This window comes from Oncorhynchus mykiss, chromosome 32 (genome assembly GCF_013265735.2).
Source record: "Oncorhynchus mykiss isolate Arlee chromosome 32, USDA_OmykA_1.1, whole genome shotgun sequence".
Lineage (NCBI taxonomy): Eukaryota > Metazoa > Chordata > Actinopteri > Salmoniformes > Salmonidae > Oncorhynchus > Oncorhynchus mykiss.
The window spans coordinates 33,051,788-33,071,909 of NC_050572.1; the positions used below are offsets into that span (position 1 = coordinate 33,051,788).

General features: G+C 43.8%; 3 protein-coding genes and 1 long non-coding RNA gene across 7 annotated transcripts; 2 read left to right on the forward strand and 2 right to left on the reverse strand.

Moving 5' to 3' along the window:
* Positions 1–609: 609 nt before the first annotated feature.
* Positions 610–9,477, reverse strand: LOC110488337 (vacuolar protein sorting-associated protein 52 homolog). Of its 4 annotated transcripts, none has more exons than XM_036971620.1 (19): positions 9,241–9,477; positions 8,537–8,624; positions 8,326–8,378; positions 8,089–8,164; positions 7,898–7,965; positions 7,513–7,688; positions 7,168–7,318; positions 6,940–7,040; positions 6,684–6,816; positions 5,304–5,495; positions 4,796–4,951; positions 4,505–4,623; positions 3,176–3,299; positions 2,989–3,084; positions 2,760–2,867; positions 2,409–2,474; positions 2,181–2,292; positions 1,707–1,825; positions 610–1,447 (listed from the first exon to the last, which is right to left on the reverse strand). In XM_036971620.1, the coding sequence occupies exons 1-19, from the start codon at positions 9,328–9,330 to the stop codon at positions 1,301–1,303; spliced, it is 2,175 nt and encodes a 724-aa protein (XP_036827515.1). In that variant the 5' UTR covers positions 9,331–9,477; the 3' UTR covers positions 610–1,300. The 4 variants fall into 4 exon arrangements, with proteins under 4 accessions (XP_036827515.1, XP_036827516.1, XP_036827517.1 ...); XM_036971621.1 differs by having other exon boundaries at positions 8,537–8,664; positions 9,241–9,446; XM_036971622.1 differs by lacking the exon at positions 8,326–8,378 and having other exon boundaries at positions 8,089–8,134; positions 9,241–9,446.
* LOC118946511 lies at positions 4,512–5,352 on the forward strand. Its single transcript, XR_005041386.1, has 3 exons — positions 4,512–4,653; positions 4,771–4,970; positions 5,277–5,352. It is a non-coding gene; the product is annotated as an uncharacterized LOC118946511 (long non-coding RNA).
* Positions 9,478–9,554: 77 nt separating the features above from the next.
* LOC110488339 (40S ribosomal protein S18) lies at positions 9,555–12,062 on the forward strand. Its single transcript, XM_021560550.2, has 6 exons — positions 9,555–9,676; positions 10,314–10,412; positions 10,525–10,611; positions 10,979–11,080; positions 11,296–11,387; positions 11,942–12,062. The coding sequence occupies exons 1-6, from the start codon at positions 9,674–9,676 to the stop codon at positions 12,015–12,017; spliced, it is 459 nt and encodes a 152-aa protein (XP_021416225.1). The 5' UTR covers positions 9,555–9,673; the 3' UTR covers positions 12,018–12,062.
* Positions 12,063–13,052: 990 nt separating this feature from the next.
* LOC110488338 (E3 ubiquitin-protein ligase RING2-A) lies at positions 13,053–16,468 on the reverse strand. Its single transcript, XM_021560549.2, has 7 exons — positions 16,192–16,468; positions 15,547–15,646; positions 15,123–15,283; positions 14,755–14,970; positions 14,265–14,576; positions 13,933–14,155; positions 13,053–13,758 (listed from the first exon to the last, which is right to left on the reverse strand). The coding sequence occupies exons 2-7, from the start codon at positions 15,622–15,624 to the stop codon at positions 13,615–13,617; spliced, it is 1,134 nt and encodes a 377-aa protein (XP_021416224.2). The 5' UTR covers positions 15,625–15,646; positions 16,192–16,468; the 3' UTR covers positions 13,053–13,614.
* Between the last annotated feature and the right edge of the window lie 3,654 nt (positions 16,469–20,122).

Here is a 20,122-nt window from a genome sequence, read left to right on the forward strand (position 1 = left end):
CCACTCCTCTTCAATGGCTGTGCGAAGTTGCTGGATATTGGCGGGAACTGGAACAAGCTGTCGTATACATCAATCCAGAGCATCCAAAACATGCTCAATGGGTGACATGTCTGGTGAGGATGCTGAGGTCCACTGGCATGACAGCTAATGCCTGCCCATAGCTAATGCCTGCCCATACTATAACCCCACAGCCACCATGGGGCACTCTGTTCACAAAGCTGACAACAGCAAACTGCTCACCCACACAACGCCATACAAGCGGTCTGCAGTTGAGGCTCCTTGGACGTTCTGCCAAATTCTCAAAAACAACTTTGGAGGCGGCTTATGGTAGAGAAATTAACATTAAATTCTCTGGCAACAGATCTGGTGGATATTCCTACAGTCAGTATGCCCATTGCACGCTCCTGCAAAACTTGAGACATCTGTGGCATTGTGTTGTGACAACTGCACATTTTAGTGCAGCCTTTGATTGTCCCATCACAAGGTGCACACACCTGTGTAAGGATCATGCTGTTTATTCAGCTTCTTGGCAAAGGAGAAATACTCACTAACAGGGGTACAAGTAAATTTGAGCACAACATTTGAGAAAAAAGCGTTTTGTGCGTATGGTAAATTAATAGATTTTTTTTATTTCAGCTCATGAAACTTGGGACCAACACTTTACATGTAGCGTTTATATTTTTGTTCAGTGTACATGTATGAGAACACAGAACAAGGGCCTGGGAGATACCACTCTTTTCCTTTTCACACTGAACTTCAATGATACCTCTACCTCTTGCTCCTCCCTCTCACAATCATAAGACTGTGGGTGTGACTGTGAATCCAAAGACTGGATTCTACCTGGGAAAGTAATTGATCAGTTATGTGCTAGGGAGAAATGAATACCAGCACCAACTTGAGGGCCTGAGTTGTGCAACCCTGTCTGGAAAATACCATCTACTATATTTCTTCTTACAGCCTTTGATTTCTGTGATCTCTCCTGTCAATCCATATAACCACTGAACCTTCCCATATCCCATTTCTGTCTCTTCATCCCCCTATCCCCTCCCTGAAAGAAAAGAACCAAGCACCCATGATAAAAAAGTAGCAGTTTCACACAAGGCCTTACCTATTGACATTGATACAATGTCAAATCACAAACAACAGGATCCCACGTGCAATACACTGTCCTTAATCAGTGGAGCGATGCCACAAGCAAAGGGATATACTCTTCTACTTGTTTCCAATCAGGCCATGTCTGATTTTGAGCATCTTCATTTAATCCATCACATCCCCAGTCTCTACCCTTGGAAGTGTCCAGTTAGAAGTTGGGCTTGTGTTTCTTGACCTCGACCATGAGGTGGTGCAGGTTGATGAGCTCCGAGCGCACGGCCAGGCTGCGGAAGGTGGGCTGGGACAGCACCTTGTGGAAGCCATGGTAGTACTGGATGAGCTGGGTGAGTGCCCCCTGGAGGATAGGAGGACAGGAGTAGAAAATCTCAAGTTGAATGAAAAGCTTCGGAAGGAAAAATGAACTCGTAACAGCCCATGGCTCATAGTTGATACATCTTAAAATGAAAAATATTTATGTCAATTTAAGGGACCCCTTTTGGCTCAAGAGCACCCCTTGAGGCAAAACTTCTGCATACTCTAACTACATACTGTACATTAATATTCATTGTTTAGATGAAATGCATCTGTTAGAAAAGCATAGAGGAAGGCAGTACCTGAATGATACCAGTGCCGTTCTTGAAGTTGGTGAAGGATCTCATGACATCCTGACTCAGAGCTTCCACAGACTGTTTCCATGTGCTGGTAAACCCCCTGATTAGCTGGGTGATTTGGGCTGAGAGAGAAGAAAGAAAAAGAGGGTTTGAGAAAGGGGGGAGGGGGAGAGGGGGCGAAGAAGAGAACAATATGAGTTTAGGGATGGGAGGTAGGTGAGAGCGGATGCAAGAAGAGAGGGGAAGAAGGGTTTGAAAATGTGTGGGAGAAATGCAAGACAATCGTTAGGGTAAAAAGTCAAACAACGAGAGATGTCACAGGAGAGTAGAAACAAACGGTCCAAACAGTAGCTGTAAATAAAGAACAAGTCAGGACAGGAAGAAAGTAGGAGAAAGAAGGTTACAGTGAAAAAGACAAGGGCACATTCTGAAAACAATTAAATTATCAAAAGGTCTGAATATTTTCTCCCTACTCACCTTCATCATTCTTCAGTCTATCCAGCTGGCCTTTCTCTATCAACGCCTCGCTCGCCTTCACAAACGCTATCATGCCACCAAAGGGGGAGGACAGAATCTCCTCAATAAACTCCTGATGAAAGGAAAAAGAAAGATGGGAATGTTTCATTTGATTAGTAAACCCTGATTATCTGTGAATCTGACACACATGACAAAACTACATTTCCCAGAATCCCTGTGCATTTTTACCTGGCTCCTGGCCTGGAGGAGCTGCTGGAAGCCCTCAACCTCTTTACTGTCATCGGCTGCCCTCTCCTATGACATAGAGAGGAAAACAGCATGACATCTTCTAATTCTGTATATACAGAAGACTTAGCCTAGCGGTTAAGAGCGTTGGGCCAGTAACCAAAAGGTACCTGGTTCGAATCCCGGAGCCGACTAGGTGAAACATCTCTTGACAGCACTTAACCATAATTGCTCCTGTAAGTCGCTTTGGATAAGAGCGTCTACTAAATGACTTAAATGTAAATAACTGAACAAAGGAGTCATTTCAGGTGGGTAATAAGTTAATCGTTCATGTTTTACACTGGTTATTCTCACCATGAGGACATTGAGCATCATGTCGTAGTTGTTGATGAGGAAGATGAGCTGGTCCCTGCGTGAAGGGAATTCTGCAGCCATCTTCAGGACAAAGTTCTCCACTTCAACCTGAAAATACCAGTGGTAGCTATATCAATCACACAAAACACTATTTCAAATGTTCATGCTAATTGTAGGATCCCCACTATTTATACTATTTTACTGTTTTTATTGTTGTTTAGTTGTGCACCTGCAGTTGACCAAGGAGGGTGTGGGTTCGCTCGCTGGTGAATGTCTGGTTAATGCTAACAATGGCAGAAGAGAACTCTGCGTATCTACGTGTGATCTGAAACATGAACACAACTGGTGTCAACAACTGTCTGGTATTATTAGACACTGATACATGAAATACGTCAAAAACGTGTCTGTGTTCATACATAGTGTGGTCTGGTGTCCAACACGCCCAGTTTCTGGGGGTCCGTGTTGCAGATGCTCTGAATGTTCATCTCCAGGATGAGCTCAAACCTGGGCCACAGCAGCTCCAGCACTGCCTCCCAGTACCTGGCACCCCACGGAGAAACAAATACATAATAGACCTATGAAAATGTGCATCAAGGATCGATTCTGAGTTAAGATGTGTTTTCTTTTAACCTCTCTAGGGTATGTGGGACACTACCGTCCCACCTGGCCAACATCCGGTGAAAAAACAGAAATACTCATAATAAAAATTCATAAAACATACAAGTGTTATACATCGGCTTAAAGATAACCTTCTTGTTAATCCAACCGTTGTGTCAGATTTCAAAAAGGCTTTACGGCTAAAGCATACCATGCGATTATCTTCATTTGATCATCTTCATATGGTTGCACTCACAAGACTCCCAGTTACACAATCAATTTTCATTTTGTTCAATAAAGTCCCTCTTTATATCCAAAAACCTCCGTTTTGTTGGCACGTTTTGTTCAGTAATCCATTGGCTCAAAGGCAGTCACAACAGGCAGACGAAAAATCCCAAAAGTATCAGTAAAGTTCTTAGAAACATGTTTTTAGTCATAATAATCTATTATATTTCAACCGGACAATAGCTTCGTCAATATCAAAGAAAAACAAGAAAGGCGCTTTCTCGGTCGCGCACAGAAACAGCTCTGGGACTTACCAGGGTCCACTCACTCAGTGGTCTTACTCCCTCATTTTTGGAATACAAGCCTGAAACCATTTCTAAAGACTGTTGACATCTAGTGGAAGCCATAGAAAGTGCAATCTGAGTCCTAAGTCATTGGATACTGTATAGGCAGTCAATGGATAACTACAAACATTTAAAAAATCCCACTTCCTGGATGGATTTTTCTCAGGTTTTCACCTGCCATATCAGTTATATTATACTCAGACATTATTTTAACAGTTGTGGGAACTTTAGAGTGTTTTTTATCCAAATCCACCAATTATATGCATATCCTAGCTTCTGGGCCTGAGTAACAGGCAGTTTACTTTGGGCACGCTTTTCATCCGGAGGTGAAAATAGTGCCCCCTACCCTAGTGAGGTTGTTTTCTTTGAACAGATCTGTACCAAATACATTGACATGAATATTTGATTTTCATATCAGGAATGACCTCTCATCAACGACATGTTTTCACCCACAGGGCTGCCGCTGACTGGATGTTTTTTGTTTGTCGCACCATTCTCGGTAAACCCTAGATAGACACTGTTGTGCGTGAGAAGCCCAGGAGGGTGTCATGGAGTATTTGCACAGAGATTGTTACTGACTTGTCCAGGGCTGGGATGGCCCTCTTGGTTGTGATGGCTCTGAAACGCAGGATGATGTGGATACACAGAAACACAGCGATGCTGTCGTAGCAATCCGATACATAGGTGGACATGCTCTTCTGCAGGGGAAAGGAGGGAGGGAGAGAGAGGTGGGTATAGGCATGATAGAGAAAGAGTCATATCATAATTAGAGACCATCATTTTCCAAAAAGAAGGACTCCACTGTTACCTGCTGGGTTATGCCTTTACCATTTTTTTTTTTACAGCAATGTATGAGAAGTATTATCGTACCAGGAACAAGCTGAGAGTCTTTCCCATGACGCTGTTGAAGAGGTCCAGCGCAGAGTTTCCAGCCACCATGAAGAAGTCAGACAGGAAGAGGAACTCTCGACAGCCATTGTCCAAGAGGGCGTAGTGCTGACTGCGGAACAGCGTCTCATAGGGATACTGAGAGAGGAGGAAGAAGGTTAGTTGGGTGACTTGATAATCACATGAATGTTAATATTATAACTGCCTCTGTACATTCCTCTGAGATGAGTGTGGTGACAAGGAGGTAGTGAGAGAAGCACTGGTGTATTGGAGCAGTACAGCTTAACGATATCTACACGTTTACAGTTGGCTTGGTGTCTCGCCTCACAACCGTACACTCTGCATGTTCAAATAGATTTCAAAGTAGTACCTAACGTCTTATAATAAGGTAGAGTAATTTAATTCAAAATGTCTGTTACACTTGTGCGGTAGTATATGGTATAGCTTGGGTGGTCTGATTTAGGTTGTACAACACTGCCAGTGGCCTCACCCTGCAGTCCCCTCTCTGGGCAGTGTGGGGGATAAGGATGGGCCCCTCCAGCTCGGCAGGGCTCAGCACGGCCCCCCGCTGGCCCAGGGTGAAGATGGTGTTCCTGCTCTTCAGGGAGGGCTTGGAGAAGAAACCTTTCTTGGCCGTGTCTTCCACTCCCATCAGGTCATCTTTGTCTGCCACCTCCTCATACTTGTCAACAGAAAGAGACAAAGCAAGATATTACGAGAACAGTATTAAATATGATCTGCTAATTCACTGATTTGATAATCAAACACCGTTGAAATTGTTGTACCATCAAACACAACATAGCCCCCCCTACTGTAAGTTATAGTGACATTTTGAAACAGGATTCCTTTCCAGAACAATTTAAAGTAACAACCTGAATTAAGTTATATTGAGCCTATAAACCAAGAGACGTCTTTTTTTACTCCTTTTCTCCTTCAGACTTTGACATGGCTCATTCTGATATTTCTTAATATCTTTATTTTGGGGGATTTGTGTGTATTGTTAGGAATTGCTGCACTGTTGGAGTTAGAAACATAATCATTTCACTGCACCTGCAATAACATCTGCAAAATAGGTAGGCACGACCAATAACATCTGCAAAATAGGTAGGCACGACCAATAACATCTGCAAAATAGGTAGGCACGACCAATAACATCTGCAAAATAGGTAGGCATGACCAATAACATCTGCAAAATAGGTAGGCACGACCAATAACATCTGCAAAATAGGTAGGCACGACCAATAACATCTGCAAAATAGGTAGGCACGACCAATAACATCTGCAAAATAGGTAGGCACGACCAATAACATCTGCAAAATAGGTAGGCACGACCAATAACATCTGCAAAATAGGTAGGCACGACCAATAACATCTGCAAAATAGGTAGGCACGACCAATAACATCTGCAAAATAGGTAGGCACGACCAATAACATCTGCAAAATAGGTAGGCACGACCAATAACATCTGCAAAATAGGTAGGCACGACCAATAACATCTGCAAAATAGGTAGGCACGACCAATAACATCTGCAAAATAGGTAGGCACGACCAATAACATCTGCAAAATTGGTAGGCACGACCAATAACATCTGCAAAATAGGTAGGCACGACCAATAACATCTGCAAAATAGGTAGGCACGACCAATAACATCTGCAAAATAGGTAGGCACGACCAATAACATCTGCAAAATAGGTAGGCACGACCAATAACATCTGCAAAATAGGTAGGCACGACCAATAACATCTGCAAAATAGGTAGGCACGACCAATAACATCTGCAAAATAGGTAGGCACGACCAATAACATCTGCAAAATAGGTAGGCACGATCATTAACATTTGTTTTGATTTAGCACCTTGTCATTCACTCACCTGTACTTTGAGCAGCCTGCCGCTGTAGGACTTGAAGTAGCTGTAATAGATCTTACTCATGGTGTCCACGTACACATCCCTGATCTCCTTAGCTACTGTCCTTTCATTTGCCAAGAGGAACTGATAGAAAAAGCTAAAGTACGAAGAAAAAAAGTTCGATTTTTGTAGATACATGATTGTGGTGGTGCTTTTTAGTCTGTTTTACAGTATCCAAACATGTGGATGGTTTTGAAACAAGGAATCAGCCCGTTATTACCTGTACTTAAGGAGAGTGTTCTGGGGGATTTGATAGTTGGTCATGGGCTTTCTGAAGGAATAAATCTTCTGCAGGATAAATTCTCTGATCTTTGTGACAGCCTGTGGAACAAAATAAGACCATTTTATACACAATACCTTTGCTCAATTACCTTCCACACGATTATTCCTCACTTATTTCTCCTTCTCCTATCCCATTCTCTCTCTCTCTTCCTCCGTGTATTTTCACCTTGATTTTGAGGTGGTCCACGATGTCCTGGATGTCAGAGCAGGCCAAAGTCTCCCTGAAGCTGAGCTCTTTGGCAAAATTGATCTTGTTGTTGAGCTCATGGAGCTGCTCAAGGAACTCCTGCTCCGTAACCGGGCTATCCACGATTACCCTGCAGTCGGACAGAATGTCGGGAACAATTATTAGAATACATGCTTCCCCATAGGACCACTTACAACATCATAGAGACTCTGTCAAGTAAATTTCTCATAACAGAAATCCATATGACATGTGCTCCCTAACCTCTTTCTATCCATATCTATCAGATTACAAATCTGCATACAACACAAACACACACGCCCTTACTGGATCATAGCTCCGGGCACCACCAGCTCATCCACCAGTTGGCTGAGGTGGCTGTGTACGGCCTGCCTGTTCTTCAGCCGCACGCTCATGCTGACCGACTGCTGCTGCAGAGTCTGGATCTCACTGCTGATGGACGAGAGGTCACTCTGGAAGCCGCTCAGCATGCCCTCCATTCGCTGAAGAAAGAGAGAGGGGAGGATAGAGAGGGGGGGGGGGGGCGAGAGAGAGGGGAGGAAAGAGATTTATCATTGGCTTCATTGTATATTTTTACATAGAAAATTGTAAAAGCATTCTTTCAGACCCTGCACATGCAAAAATGAGGATCCATTTAGAATGGACTTATGAAGCCACTTGATACTTTTGATTGAGGGCATCATCCACTCACCTCCAGTATGGAGTCACAGGCTGTGATCTGGTTGTGCAGAGAGGCAATGTTCTGGCTTTCCTTGATATCTGACACAAACTTGGTCAAGGATTACCTATCAGGTTGAACTACTGAAGCTATCAGGAATTACCATAAACAATGCACTAATTCTTTCACACAACCATTCAAAACATTAATACATGAATGGATACAGTCTTTGATGGAAGCTTGTTCAATTCGTTGGAGTTCACCTTCCACCTGTTTAGAGTAATGCCTGAGGTCAACACCCTGAAAGAAACAGAGATTCAGATGAAAGGAAGCCATCAGTTGCAGGAATGTAGCCTTATATACAATATATTAAATGAAAACTAACAGGAAATAAAATTGAAACTGTAAATGTGTTGATGTTTAGGGAAATGCATAGTGCAGCCATTAAATCATGGTCTTACCGTTTTCAGTGCCTCCTTCACCAAGTCATCTTCCAGATTAGCTTGTATGTGAACTGGGGGAGGGGGGGGGTTTAATCCCCATAAAGGTTGGTTCTTACATTTATCCAAAACACTGAACTAATTAGCTAAATTACTATTTGGTTATGAACCAATTTGACCTTATGATAGGACCAATACTTAATTCAAAAGACAATATTGCTGAAGGACTTACTATCCACTTCATCCAAGATGAACTCGTCTGTGGTCAAGTCCAAGTCCCCCAGGGTGAGAGGGGCCATGGCATCTGTGTCAGGCTGCATCTGTTGCAGAATGACAGTAAGTCAACATGGCTTTGGTGTACTATGTAAAAGAAGATATAACAATTCAATTAGTTAGCTAACTGACTCCATTCATGGGAGTAAAGAATTGCAGGTTTTAGACAGGTGCTTTTTATGTTCCCACCTCTGAGGCCTGGCCCCAAAAAAGTATCGGGCTCTGACCTACTCTGATTTGGGGCCAGAGGGGACTTCTGAGGTGTGAGTCACCTTAGCAGGGACCATGCTAGTTGTGGTGCAGGAACAACGCAATCGACCAGAGCTTTTAACTTGCTAACAAGCAATCAGTGACTCTGGCTAGCTAGCCTTGCATCTGATACAAACACAACAATAAGGCAAAACGACAACAAATACTAAAGTTAATCTAAATCATCTGAAATATAGCTGATTAGAGATGGATAACGGTAGCTAGATTCCATAGCTAGACAGATCAGATGGCCAGGATGTAGGAAGATCAAGCTAGCTGGCTAACTAACGTTAAATTATACTGGTGTTGTCGATGTAAAGAACACAGAGAGCAGAACACAGAGAGCAACAGAAGTCAGAACATTCAAGTTATCATAAATATATCTGCTATTCCAGAAACATTATCGAACGTCACCTCATCTTGTAAATATGACATGACATTCGCCGTCGAGTTGCCAGCTATGTTTACATCGAACACAGCTATAGTCACTGCTCCCTCCACCATAGCCTGAAAATAATTTTTAAAATTGACACAAACGTAGTGTGCTATTTCCTAATGTCCCCGGGATACCTGAGTAAAAACGATTAGAAAAGATCATTTTGAAATCTGTTTAAAATAAATGTATGTATATGTCGAACACAATTACTATACAAATATAGACTGTTTTAAATGTAATATATATTGTATTAATTTGTATATTGTTTAAAAAGCTATTTAATGTCGGTTCATGTTCCTAGACGAACAAGTTATTCCGACGTAATCACTTCCTCAGGGAACTCGCGAAACGAAGGCAAAAGCCATCGCGAGAGTCTCGGAATTTCCTCTTTGAACGGAACCTGCTTCCAAGATGGTAAGTGCCGAATTGGGTTACCAAAATTATTGTCAATATCTGCATTCATCGTCACTGTTAGGGACATTCTGAAAATAGGACGACTATGATACTATTGCTATCATTGTGCTTGAGAACTTTTATCCTTTATTTATCATATTGAAGTTGCATAGATTGACGCAAATGTTCAGCTAACTCCCTATGCTGAAATACCTATTTCGCGCCGACACTACGCTGCAGGAAGTACAGCTTTTGTCAATATAGGCTTTATGTGTTTTCTTAATAGGTTGTTGTAAACCTCCGTTTCACATACTTTGGGCTGGTGGTTGTTATTATAAGCTATACTGTTTTCAACCGTCCATGGTAAGCTGGTCTCATTGCTGCTAACGTTAACTCGGTAGCATTAGACAACGTCAGTCCTCGTCACTACGGTAGCAAGCTGACCAGGTGGCGACTGATATTTGAACTCAAGATTTTGAAACTAGGTGTTAATTCACGGCCTTAGTTGTGGAAATACAAATTGTTAGTACAGTCACACTGTTTGCTGGCTGGCAAGAAAGGCCACTGCCAGGCCTCATGAGGCAACGATGTAGCTAACTTGCTAACGTTACATAGCTAAGTGAATCGCTATTGACCCTGTTTTGTCTTTTCTCTGCAGTCTCTGGTCATTCCTGAGAAGTTCCAGCACATTCTTCGTGTTCTCAACACGAACATTGATGGTAGGAGGAAGATTGCCTTCGCCATCACAGCCATCAAGGTAGCTATGCTTGTTAAGAATGACTTTCTCAGGGCTATGTAGAGATGACTACACAGTTGGCTAATGTGGGACTAAGACCTACAGTAAAGGTTCATGTATATTTCCTTCACAGGGTGTTGGCAGGCGATATGCCCATGTTGTCCTGAGGAAGGCTGATATCGACCTCAGCAAGAGGGCTGGAGAACTTACTGATGATGAGGTGAGAGGACTGTATGGGGCAGTTGTGGACATATCATTTACCTAAACATGAAAGCTGGATGCATCATAGGCTGCGTTTAGACCGGAAGCCCAATCTTGATGATTTTTTTTGGTGGTCTTTTGACCAATCACATCATATTTTTCAGAGCTGACCTGATTGGTCAAAAGATCGGTTCGCAAACAAAGGTCAGAATTTAACTGCCTGTATAAACTCAGCCAGAGGAGCTGAGGCTGGAATTCAAATAAATCACAGGGTGTTGGATTTTAATCCTGGCCTTACACTCCTTTCATGGATCTCCTTGTGTCACTCAATGAGTCATCTGTGAACTCTGCCTGCTTTACATCTGAGTGGATGTATTTGTCCACAGGTTGAGAGGGTGGTAACAATTATGCAGAATCCTCGCCAATACAAAATCCCTGACTGGTTTCTCAACAGACAGAAGGACGTAAAGGATGGCAAGTACAGCCAGGTACGTAACTGCAGCAGACTTGAGATGTCTGACTTCTTTCCAAAATTGGAACTAAACTACTTGAGCTTGTGTTGCCGTCACATTGATATTGGCTAGTTAAAGTAACCCTTTGTCTTCGTGGCGCAGTTAATCCAAATTAAGTCATATTTCTGAAAGCTAAATGTACAATTGTCTCCCAATAATCCAACCGTACAATTATATTTGTATGTTTATAGGTCCTTGCTAATGGTCTGGACAACAAGCTGAGAGAGGATCTTGAGAGGTTGAAGAAGATAAGGGCTCACCGTGGACTCAGGCACTTCTGGGGGTAAGCGCTTTTCTGATGTCCAGCTATATTGCATGGCTGTTTTCTGTATTTTAATTACTAAATATTTTATGGGCAAATCCCAATGCTCCGCCAAAGGCCTGTTTCCAGGTGCATACTGCTTAGTTCTGGGTTGTTTTGAAGGCACATGAAAACAAGTTTGTTGGCTGAGTTCAATTCCTGTATTTGGACAGTAGTTTCCTAACATTTTGTGCATACTGGACTAAAGCACTTTCACTAGAGAATAGGCTTTGAATATGTTCTATGTAAAAGCTGATCCTAAACTATGCTTAGCTTGATCTCTGTACTGCTGTGTATCAAGGAGACATTTAAGCAACTTATTTTGTAGTCAATTGCAGTAACTGTAGCACAAGTTCCTTAAGTGATTGTAAGCATACCAATTATGATATAATGGTCAGCACATTTGTCAACATCTGCTGTCGGTGTGATCAAATAATTTTGTCCTATGACGACTACTAAATTCCATTAGGATGGGATTTGTCTTACATGTTGACATTCTGGATACATTTAATGACTTTTTCCTGCCCCTATTTCAGTCTGCGTGTGCGTGGCCAGCACACGAAGACCACCGGTCGTCGTGGTCGCACTGTTGGTGTGTCCAAGAAGAAGTAAAGTCTCCCTGCTCCCCATGTGTCAATAAATGCACAGTTCATATTTGATTGTTTGCTCATCTCTTCATACTGAGTTGTTTTGGTGCGGTTGTTGCGTAGTCTACTCAGATCAGGGCCTCGAGTTCAGCAGCACTTTAGGCTTTCTTTGTGCCCATGTAGGTAGTTGTAACTTATTGGCCAGAGATTTCACTCACCCGGGCTGCATTCTTTAGGGAAAGGTTGTGGTAATGTCATGAAAGAAATTTGTGACTCCTTATTTTACCATGTCAGAAATTGACATGCCTCTAAATGTCCCGCAATGTTGTGCCCAAGTCTGAATGGATCTCTTAAGAGGGGACTGAACGAGCACTGTAAACAGACAATTCCAGGATTTGAAAGGGTGTGTACAGCGCCAGCTGTGCCACCAGAGACTCTGGGTTCGCGCCCAGGCTCTGTCGTAACCGGCCGCGACTGGGAGGTCCGTGGGGCGACGCACAATTGGCCTAGCATCCGGGTTAGGGAGGGGACTCCTGTGGCGGGCCGGGCGCAGTGCGCGCTAACCAAGGTTGCCAGGTGCATGGTGTTTCCTCTGACACATTGGTGCGTCTGGCTTCCGGGTTGGATGAGCGCCGTGTTAAGAAGCAGTGCGGCTTGGTTGGGTTGTGTATCGGACGCGTGACTTTCAACCTTTGTCTCTCCCGAGCCCATACGGGAGTTGTAGCATTGAGACAAGATAGTAGCTACTAAAAACAATTGGATACCTCGAAATTGGGGAGAAACCAGGGTAAACTTTTTAAAGTGTACTATACCTGTTCATATACATTGTGGTATGATTTTGAAGAATTGGTCATGAGTCCTAGGAGGAGCTCAAGTTCAGTTACTATTAAAATTACAGGTTGCATGTAGAAAAGCGTGCTACACTGTTCACCCTCAACATGCAACCAAGTTTCATTGACTCAATCCTGTGACACCACAGTACCAATGCAATCATTGTGCTGACTTGATCTAAGGCTGAAACATCAAGAGTGATTGCAATATATAAACTGAGTAAAAGTGCTAAGTGTGATATTGCTTTAATTGTACAAAGACAACCCATGCCAGAAGAACAAAGTGCATCAATCAGGTAAGTCTTGATAACGTGAAAGTTAACTAGCCCTATGGTCGTAAGTTAAGGATACAGTTACTACTTGACATTAAATTTCCATATAGAAAGGTCTTGATGCTATATTGCAGTATTCTTGCATAACAATCCATCCTTCATGACCTCTAGTCATCCCAAGTCTCAAGGTTAATCTTACAATGAAAAATCACACGGTTCTGAAATGTATCAGCCGTTTTGGTGCAATGCCAAGCATCAATACTTAAGGCCGGACTACGTATGTTGTCTGGTGTGTGCCAGTCCAAGTCAACCCTTCTATCAACAATGAATCAGATCTGTTTTGTAGGAATTCTAAACTTTACACTCGTTTGATTTGAAGCTACGGAAAACAGAATGTTGAGCCCGGCAATTTAAGGAATGTTCCCAATGACTACCTTCGAAGCAGCTACACACAGCACACAACTCTTAGTCTCTGACACATGGTCAGAGGGAGTGATAAAGGCTGAAGAGGGGGGGCTCCTCACACCTCTTTGGGCTGTGGGGACTTTGGCTGTGATGGTTGAAGCTGTTGGTCCTTGGTGGGGGCATAGTAGAGCTCCAGAGGCTTTCTGACCTTCCAGTACTTCTCATTTACCAGCTCCAGAGTCAGGGAGCCGTTGAGAGTCTGAGGTAGAGAGAACAAAAGAAAAGTGGGCCAGAGGTACAAGTCAAAGCAATGGATGCAGATGAAAGTATAATAGGAGATAAAAAGGACAGATGAGGGGTGCATTTAAATTAATTCACTGATAATAGCTCCCACCACCCTGAAAAAAGATGACTGATAAGCTTGTGTACTCACAGAGAACTGGCCCCCTGATGTGGGAATGTAGATGGTGTATTGTTTCTCACTGATATTCTTCAGGCTGGCCCCTTCTGCTGCTGCGTTCCCTCCTTTAGCACCCCCCTCTTTCTCTGTCCCTGCATCTGATTGGCTGTCTCTTTGTCTGTCCTCCAGAGCGATACGTAGAGCCAGGTACTTAGACAGGTGGTCCACTGTTGCATTGGCTGTGGTCTTCACATACCTGAGAGGAATGGGTGTCAATAAAAACCAAAGACCGTTCAAGAACACATTCCGAATTGAAATTTCCATCATTTGAGAAGTGAAACAACACCTCCCCACAGAACCCTCACCTGGTCTGGCTGTAGTCCTGTGTGTTAACCAGCAGGGGATGTGGGCGGAACACCAGCTCAATCTCGGAGCCGGGGCTCTCTTTGTGGCGGCGGACTGGTGGCGCAGGGCTGCCCCCATCCACCTCCGGGACCGACCCGTCCGATTCTCTGGGCCGCTTGGGGTTCCGGGTGTGCCCAGCCTCAGGGGGGGGGGGGAGCACATGGGAGGGAGCGGAATCGTGGGAGAGATGTGACCGTGTGTCCCCGTTGTCCTCGCCACCACTGAAGGTTGTGTTGTCACTCTCCTGCGCCGGTTTGCGCACTCGCTGGGCTCTAGGGGATCATGGGTGAGCAGAGTGCGAGAGGCCATTTTACACTTCCAATACTCAAAGGAGGAACTTTCCCTGACTTGTGCTGTTCGTTTGTCTACATACTAGGTCTGACAACTCTCCTGATTCCAAGAGTCTTTCCGCTGGGATTTCACCCTACTCCCCATCCCCTCTCATCCTACCTGTGAAGTGCCTGCATGCGTAGCCCCTCCTCGATGCTGGAGCTGAGTATCCGATTGTTGTGCTGTTGGTTGAGTCTCTCCAGCGCCCGGTCCTGGTGGGCCTCGTACTCGTCCCGGCTGGGGTAGATCTTTGAGATGAGGGCGTCGAAGTTGGAGTCACGGCGCAATGAGCGTCTCGACACCAGCTTCTTTCGGCACGTGGGGCATTCCTTGTTCCTGAGGAGAGGAATGAGAGAGAGTTAAAGATAAGCTTTCATTTTATAACCTTTTAATATGGAGGTTCTCTTCAGATTTAAACTGGCGCACACTCCAGAGTAGAGAATGAAGGGTCATCCTCAAATCGTCACAGCTGTGTGTGTGTCCCTCACCCTGATCGGAGTGCAGTGACGATGCAGTCGGAGCAGAAGCGGTGCAGGCACTCCTTGGTGGTCATGGTGTTCTTCAGCATGTCCAGACAGATGGGGCACATCAGCTCACTGTGGAGGCTCCTGGGGGACACTGCTATCTCTGTGCTATCCATGATTGCCTCCTACAGGCAGGGAGGGGAATGTGTCAGGCAATACAGGTAACTATGGGTCATCTATGTCCTTCAAGGGTCAGCTTTAACCTGATTGGCCATGGCCTGGTTTCAAGTGCACAAAATCAATGATTCCACTGTTCCTCACACCAATGTTTGTTAACTGAGAAACTATAAAAAGGATCGAACTGTTTTTGTGAATGCAATACAATGCTGTTATATCACTTCTCACCTAGATACATGTAAGTATTTCTATGTGGAACGTGATTCATTACCTGTGGGCTCCTGTGCAGCTCATACAAGCTCAGCTCCCACGTCTTACTGGGGTTTTGGATGTTGACTGGAGTCACCATTTTCTGTTTTAAAAACCCCTATCTATAGAAACGCATGCAAGATGACGAGAAATGTTAAACACATTACATTTAGTTTTAGGTAATTAGGCCTACATAGACTGATGTGAGAAGATCTGTGTATAGGTTAGATTGCAGTCGATTGCATTACAACTGAGCAACCCAGTTTGACAGCTGTTGAGACAAGTCTTTGGGCGCACAGGTGGTAATAGTAATAATTATGCAGTAAAAACACAACAAGGGAAGATGTTTTGGGATAGCTAGCTAGTTGTTCTAAAAACAGTGACATGTCAAAGCAACGCAGTTGCAAACATAGGTACATCTCATTACACTCTCCTTGACATTTCATGCATATTGACGTCTTCCTTTGTTGTATCGTAACTAGCGAACTACTTTTCTAAACTTATTTTTTTTCACAATGATATACATCATTGAGCAAACTGTCAGACTCCGGTAGAATCGTAATGTCACACTATTGTCATGCTATCCGTGTAGCTAGCGTACCAAAAAAAGGTGACTTGCTGTCGAGCTAGTTAGTGGGACTAGCTACCCTAGCTAGTTGCTACTTACCAAGGAATTTGAAGGACAGCTGGCCGGTGTGGCTAGGCTAGCAGCACAACTAACGTTAGCTAGCTTGCTATGGACTAGATTGTAACGAGAGACTTTCAAGCTCGCACCACTATGACCACCTCTGTGACGGGGTTATTTTCCGTCACAATGTATTTTTGAGGGGGTGATACTATCGCTATATTCCATCCAGAATGACAATCATTAATCAAAGACGACAGGTTTGGAATCTCTCTGTAGCCATCTTTCTCACTTTTCGCCGGATATGTGGAGAAGCAACTTCGATTTCCCTTGCAAATAGCTGTCTGATAGCTACCCCTGGTGGTTATTTGGGATAATGCACGCACAAATACTGTTCCAAAGACCGTTCTCTTGAATGGCACGGTACATGTCTTACCTTTTCCATTCTAAGAAACATTTATACACTTTTAAATAAGTCTGTCTTTCAAATGCACTTGGATATCATGGGGGAGAGCGAGAGAAAGGAAGGGAGATGTCAAGACAGATAGGGCTGACTGATTAGTTAAGTTTGTCTTTTTGTATCTTTAATTTTTATTTTTTTATTTAACTAGGCAAGTCAGTTAAGAACAAATTCTTATTTACAATGACAGCCTACAATGACTGCATTGTTCAGGGGCAGAACAACAGAGTTTTACCTTGTCAGATCGGGATTCAATCCAGCAACCTTTCGGTTACTGGCCCAACACGCTAACAACTAGGCTACCTGCCGCCCCAGGTTGACTGATTGACAGTTATAACACTCATGTAAACTGAATATACATTGTCACAACTGACTTCTCACAAATTATGTCATTATAACCAGTGTTCGTATGTCAAATAATAAATAACATTGTTATGAGGCTTTTCTCAGACCCAAAGACTGAAATGCTTTATTCATGTCTATGGTCCTGATACTTCTCTGTGAATAGATTGTCACATGCACCAAATACAGCAGGTGTAGAGTGAAATGGAAACTCTTACTTATGAGCCCTTAACCAACAATGCAGGTTTTTTTTTTCAAAGTAAGTAAGAAAAATGTGCTAAATAAACTAAAGGAAACATAGTAACACATTAAAAATAACAAAGAGACATTATACAGTCCCACAGTTACCCATCGCTCCACAAAAGCCGCGGCCGTTGCAGAGCAAGGGGAACCACTACTTCAAGGTCTCAGAGCAAGTGATGTCACCGATTGAAACGCTATTTAGCGCGCACCACCGCTAACTAGCTAGCCGTTTCACATACGTTACACATGTAGCAATCTTATAATTGCCTATAGTAATCTGTACTTATTATTTTCTGGAAATAATGTATAGGCGTGCCACCAATATAATTGATCCAAGGAACTAGAGGGGGGGAAACCCTGTCTAGAGGAAATAATTTAGATTTGGAAACAATGGTGGAGTAAAGTCAAGGAGATATGGTTATTGGCATAACCTGGAGGGACTATGAAACTTGTATAAGCATGAAACTGTATAAAAGGAGTGGACTGAGACTGAGTCTGGCAGTTGGTGTACTTATTGGTCGTTGGTGGTGGAATAAGAGCAAGGTGCAGCGTGGTATGTGTCCATATTTATTAAATGAACACGAAAATAACAAAGAGAACGACCGAAAACAGTTCTGGCTGGTGCAGACACACAACAGAAAACAACCACCCACAAAACACAATAGAAAACAGGCTCCCTAAATATGGTTCTCAATCAGGGACAACGATTGACAGCTGCCTCTGATTGAGAACCATACCAGGCCAAACACGGAAATAGCAAATCATAGAAAAACTAACATAGACAACCCACCCAACTCACGCCCTGACCATATTAAAACAATAGACAAAACAAAGGAACTAAGGTCAGAAGGTGACAGTTGGTCCATGGGCCAGCTCGTCTGGTTACTTTGTAATAAAGTCTATTTGAATTCACAAGTTCCGGTATCTGAGAAATATGATTGAGCAAATATTTCCACGATACAGAGAGAACAGGCTATGACTTGGGTGGCTGGAGTCTTTGACAGTTTTTGGGGCCTTCCTCTGACACTTCCTGGTAAAGAGGTCTTGGGTGGCAGGGAGCTCGGCCCCGGTGATGTACTGGGCCGTATGCTCTACACTCTGTAGCGCCTTGCGTTCAGATGCCAAGCAGTTTCCATACCAAGCTGTGATGCAACCAGCCAGGATGCTCTTGATGGTGCAGCTGTATAACTTTTTGAGGATCTGAGGCCCCATAACAAATCTCTTCAGCCTCCTTAGGGGAATAGGTGTTGTCGTGTCCTCCTCACGACTATGTCTGTGTTTTTGAACCATTATAGGTTCTTAGCGATGTGGACACCAGGGAACATAACATTTCTCCACTATAGCCCCGATAGGAATGGAGGCATGCTCAAACCTCCTTTTCCTGTAGTCCATGATCAGCTCCTTTGTCTTGCTCACGATGAGGGAGAAGTTGTTGTCCTGGCACCACACTGCCAGGTCTCTTTATAGATGCTGCGTTCAAAACTATTGGGAACTCGGAAATCTCTCCTGTGCGAAAAAATGATAGGGATTTGGAATAAACTCAGAAAATAAGGTCTGAGATTAACACAGGTTTAGGAGATCTTACAGGTTTTGTTCTATGAGAAAATAGCAGTCAGTTTGTCACGTGTACTCCCTCTCCAGCCTCTAGGTCACACTCACCTGGACTCCATCACCTCCTTGATTACCTGCCCTATATAAACTCAGCAACAACAACAAAATGGCCCCTTTTCAGGACCCTGTCTTTCAAAGGTAATTTGTAAAAATCCAAATAACTTCACAGATCTTCCTTGTAAAGGGTTTTAACACTGTTTCCCCATGCTTGTTGAGATTGCATCAACTGTGGATCTGTTTGGTCGGTATGCAAATTGGAGTGGGTCTAGGGTTTATGGGATAATGGTATTGATGTGAGCCATTACCAATCTTTCAAAGCACTTCATGGCTACAGACGTGAGTGCTATAGCTCTGTAGTCATTTACGCAGGTTGCCTTTGTGTTCTTGGGCACAGGGACTATGGTGGTCTGCTTGAAACATGTTGGTATTATAGACTTAATCAGGAACATGTTGAAAATGTCAGTGAAGACACCTGCCAGTTGGTCAGCACATGCCCGGAACACACCTCCCGTGTGTATGTTGACCTGTTTAAACGTCTTACTCACGTCGGCTACGGAGAGTGTGATCACACAGTCGCCTGGAACAGCTGATGCTTTCATGCATGCCTCAGTGTTGCTTGCCTCGAAGTGAGCATAGAAGTGATTTAGCTCGTCTGGTAGGCTCGTGTCACTGGGCAGCTCGCGGCTGTGCTTCCCTTTGTAGTCTGTAATAGTTTGCAAGCCCTGCCACATAAGACGAGTGTCGGTATGAGTATGATTACGAGTATGATTCAATCTTAGCCCTGTATTGACGCTTTGCCTGTTTGATGGTTCGTCGCAGGGCATAGCAGTATTTCTTGTAAGCTTCCGGGTTAGAGTCCCGCAACCTTGAAAGCGGCAGCTCTACCCTTTAGCTCAGGGAAAAAAACACATAATAGCACAATTGGTTGGGCGCCCGTAAAACTGCTGCCATTTCTTCCAGCGCCATTTTGTGTGAGAGAGGCTGGACTGATGGCTTGTAGGCCCGTTGTAAGGCAGGTCCTCACCAGATATCACCGGCAACAACGTCGCATATGGGCACAAACTCACTGTCGCTGGACCAGACAGGACTGGAAAAAATGGCCCTTCACTGACGTTGCGGTTTTGTCTCACATGGGGTGATGGTCGGATTCGCGTTTATCGTCGAACGAATGAGTGTTACACCGAGGCCTGTCCTCTGGAACGGGATCGATTTCGAGGTGGAGGGTCCGTCATGGTCTGAGGCGATGTGTCATAGCATCATCGGACTGAGCTTCTTGTCATTGTAGGCAATCTCAACACTGTGCGTTATAGGGAACAT

Bases quoted from the DNA above. Each gene is read 5' to 3' on its own strand.
- LOC110488337 (XM_036971620.1), bottom strand. From the start codon at position 9,330: ATGGTGGAGGGAGCAGTGACTATAGCTGTGTTCGATGTAAACATAGCT. The intron at 4,952-5,303 runs GTGAGGCCACTG...CTCCTCTCTCAG, and splicing joins CCCAGAGAGGGGACTGCAGG to TATCCCTATGAGACGCTGTT. The intron at 4,624-4,795 runs GTACGATAATAC...TTTCCCCTGCAG, and splicing joins AGACTCTCAGCTTGTTCCTG to AAGAGCATGTCCACCTATGT.
- LOC110488339 (XM_021560550.2), top strand. The intron at 11,081-11,295 runs GTACGTAACTGC...GTATGTTTATAG, and splicing joins AGGATGGCAAGTACAGCCAG to GTCCTTGCTAATGGTCTGGA. The intron at 11,388-11,941 runs GTAAGCGCTTTT...CCCCTATTTCAG, and splicing joins GGACTCAGGCACTTCTGGGG to TCTGCGTGTGCGTGGCCAGC.
- LOC110488338 (XM_021560549.2), bottom strand. From the start codon at position 15,624: ATGGTGACTCCAGTCAACATCCAAAACCCCAGTAAGACGTGGGAGCTG. The intron at 15,284-15,546 runs GTAATGAATCAC...CCCTGCCTGTAG, and splicing joins AGCTGCACAGGAGCCCACAG to GAGGCAATCATGGATAGCAC. The intron at 14,156-14,264 runs GTGAGGGTTCTG...CATTCCTCTCAG, and splicing joins CAGGACTACAGCCAGACCAG to GTATGTGAAGACCACAGCCA.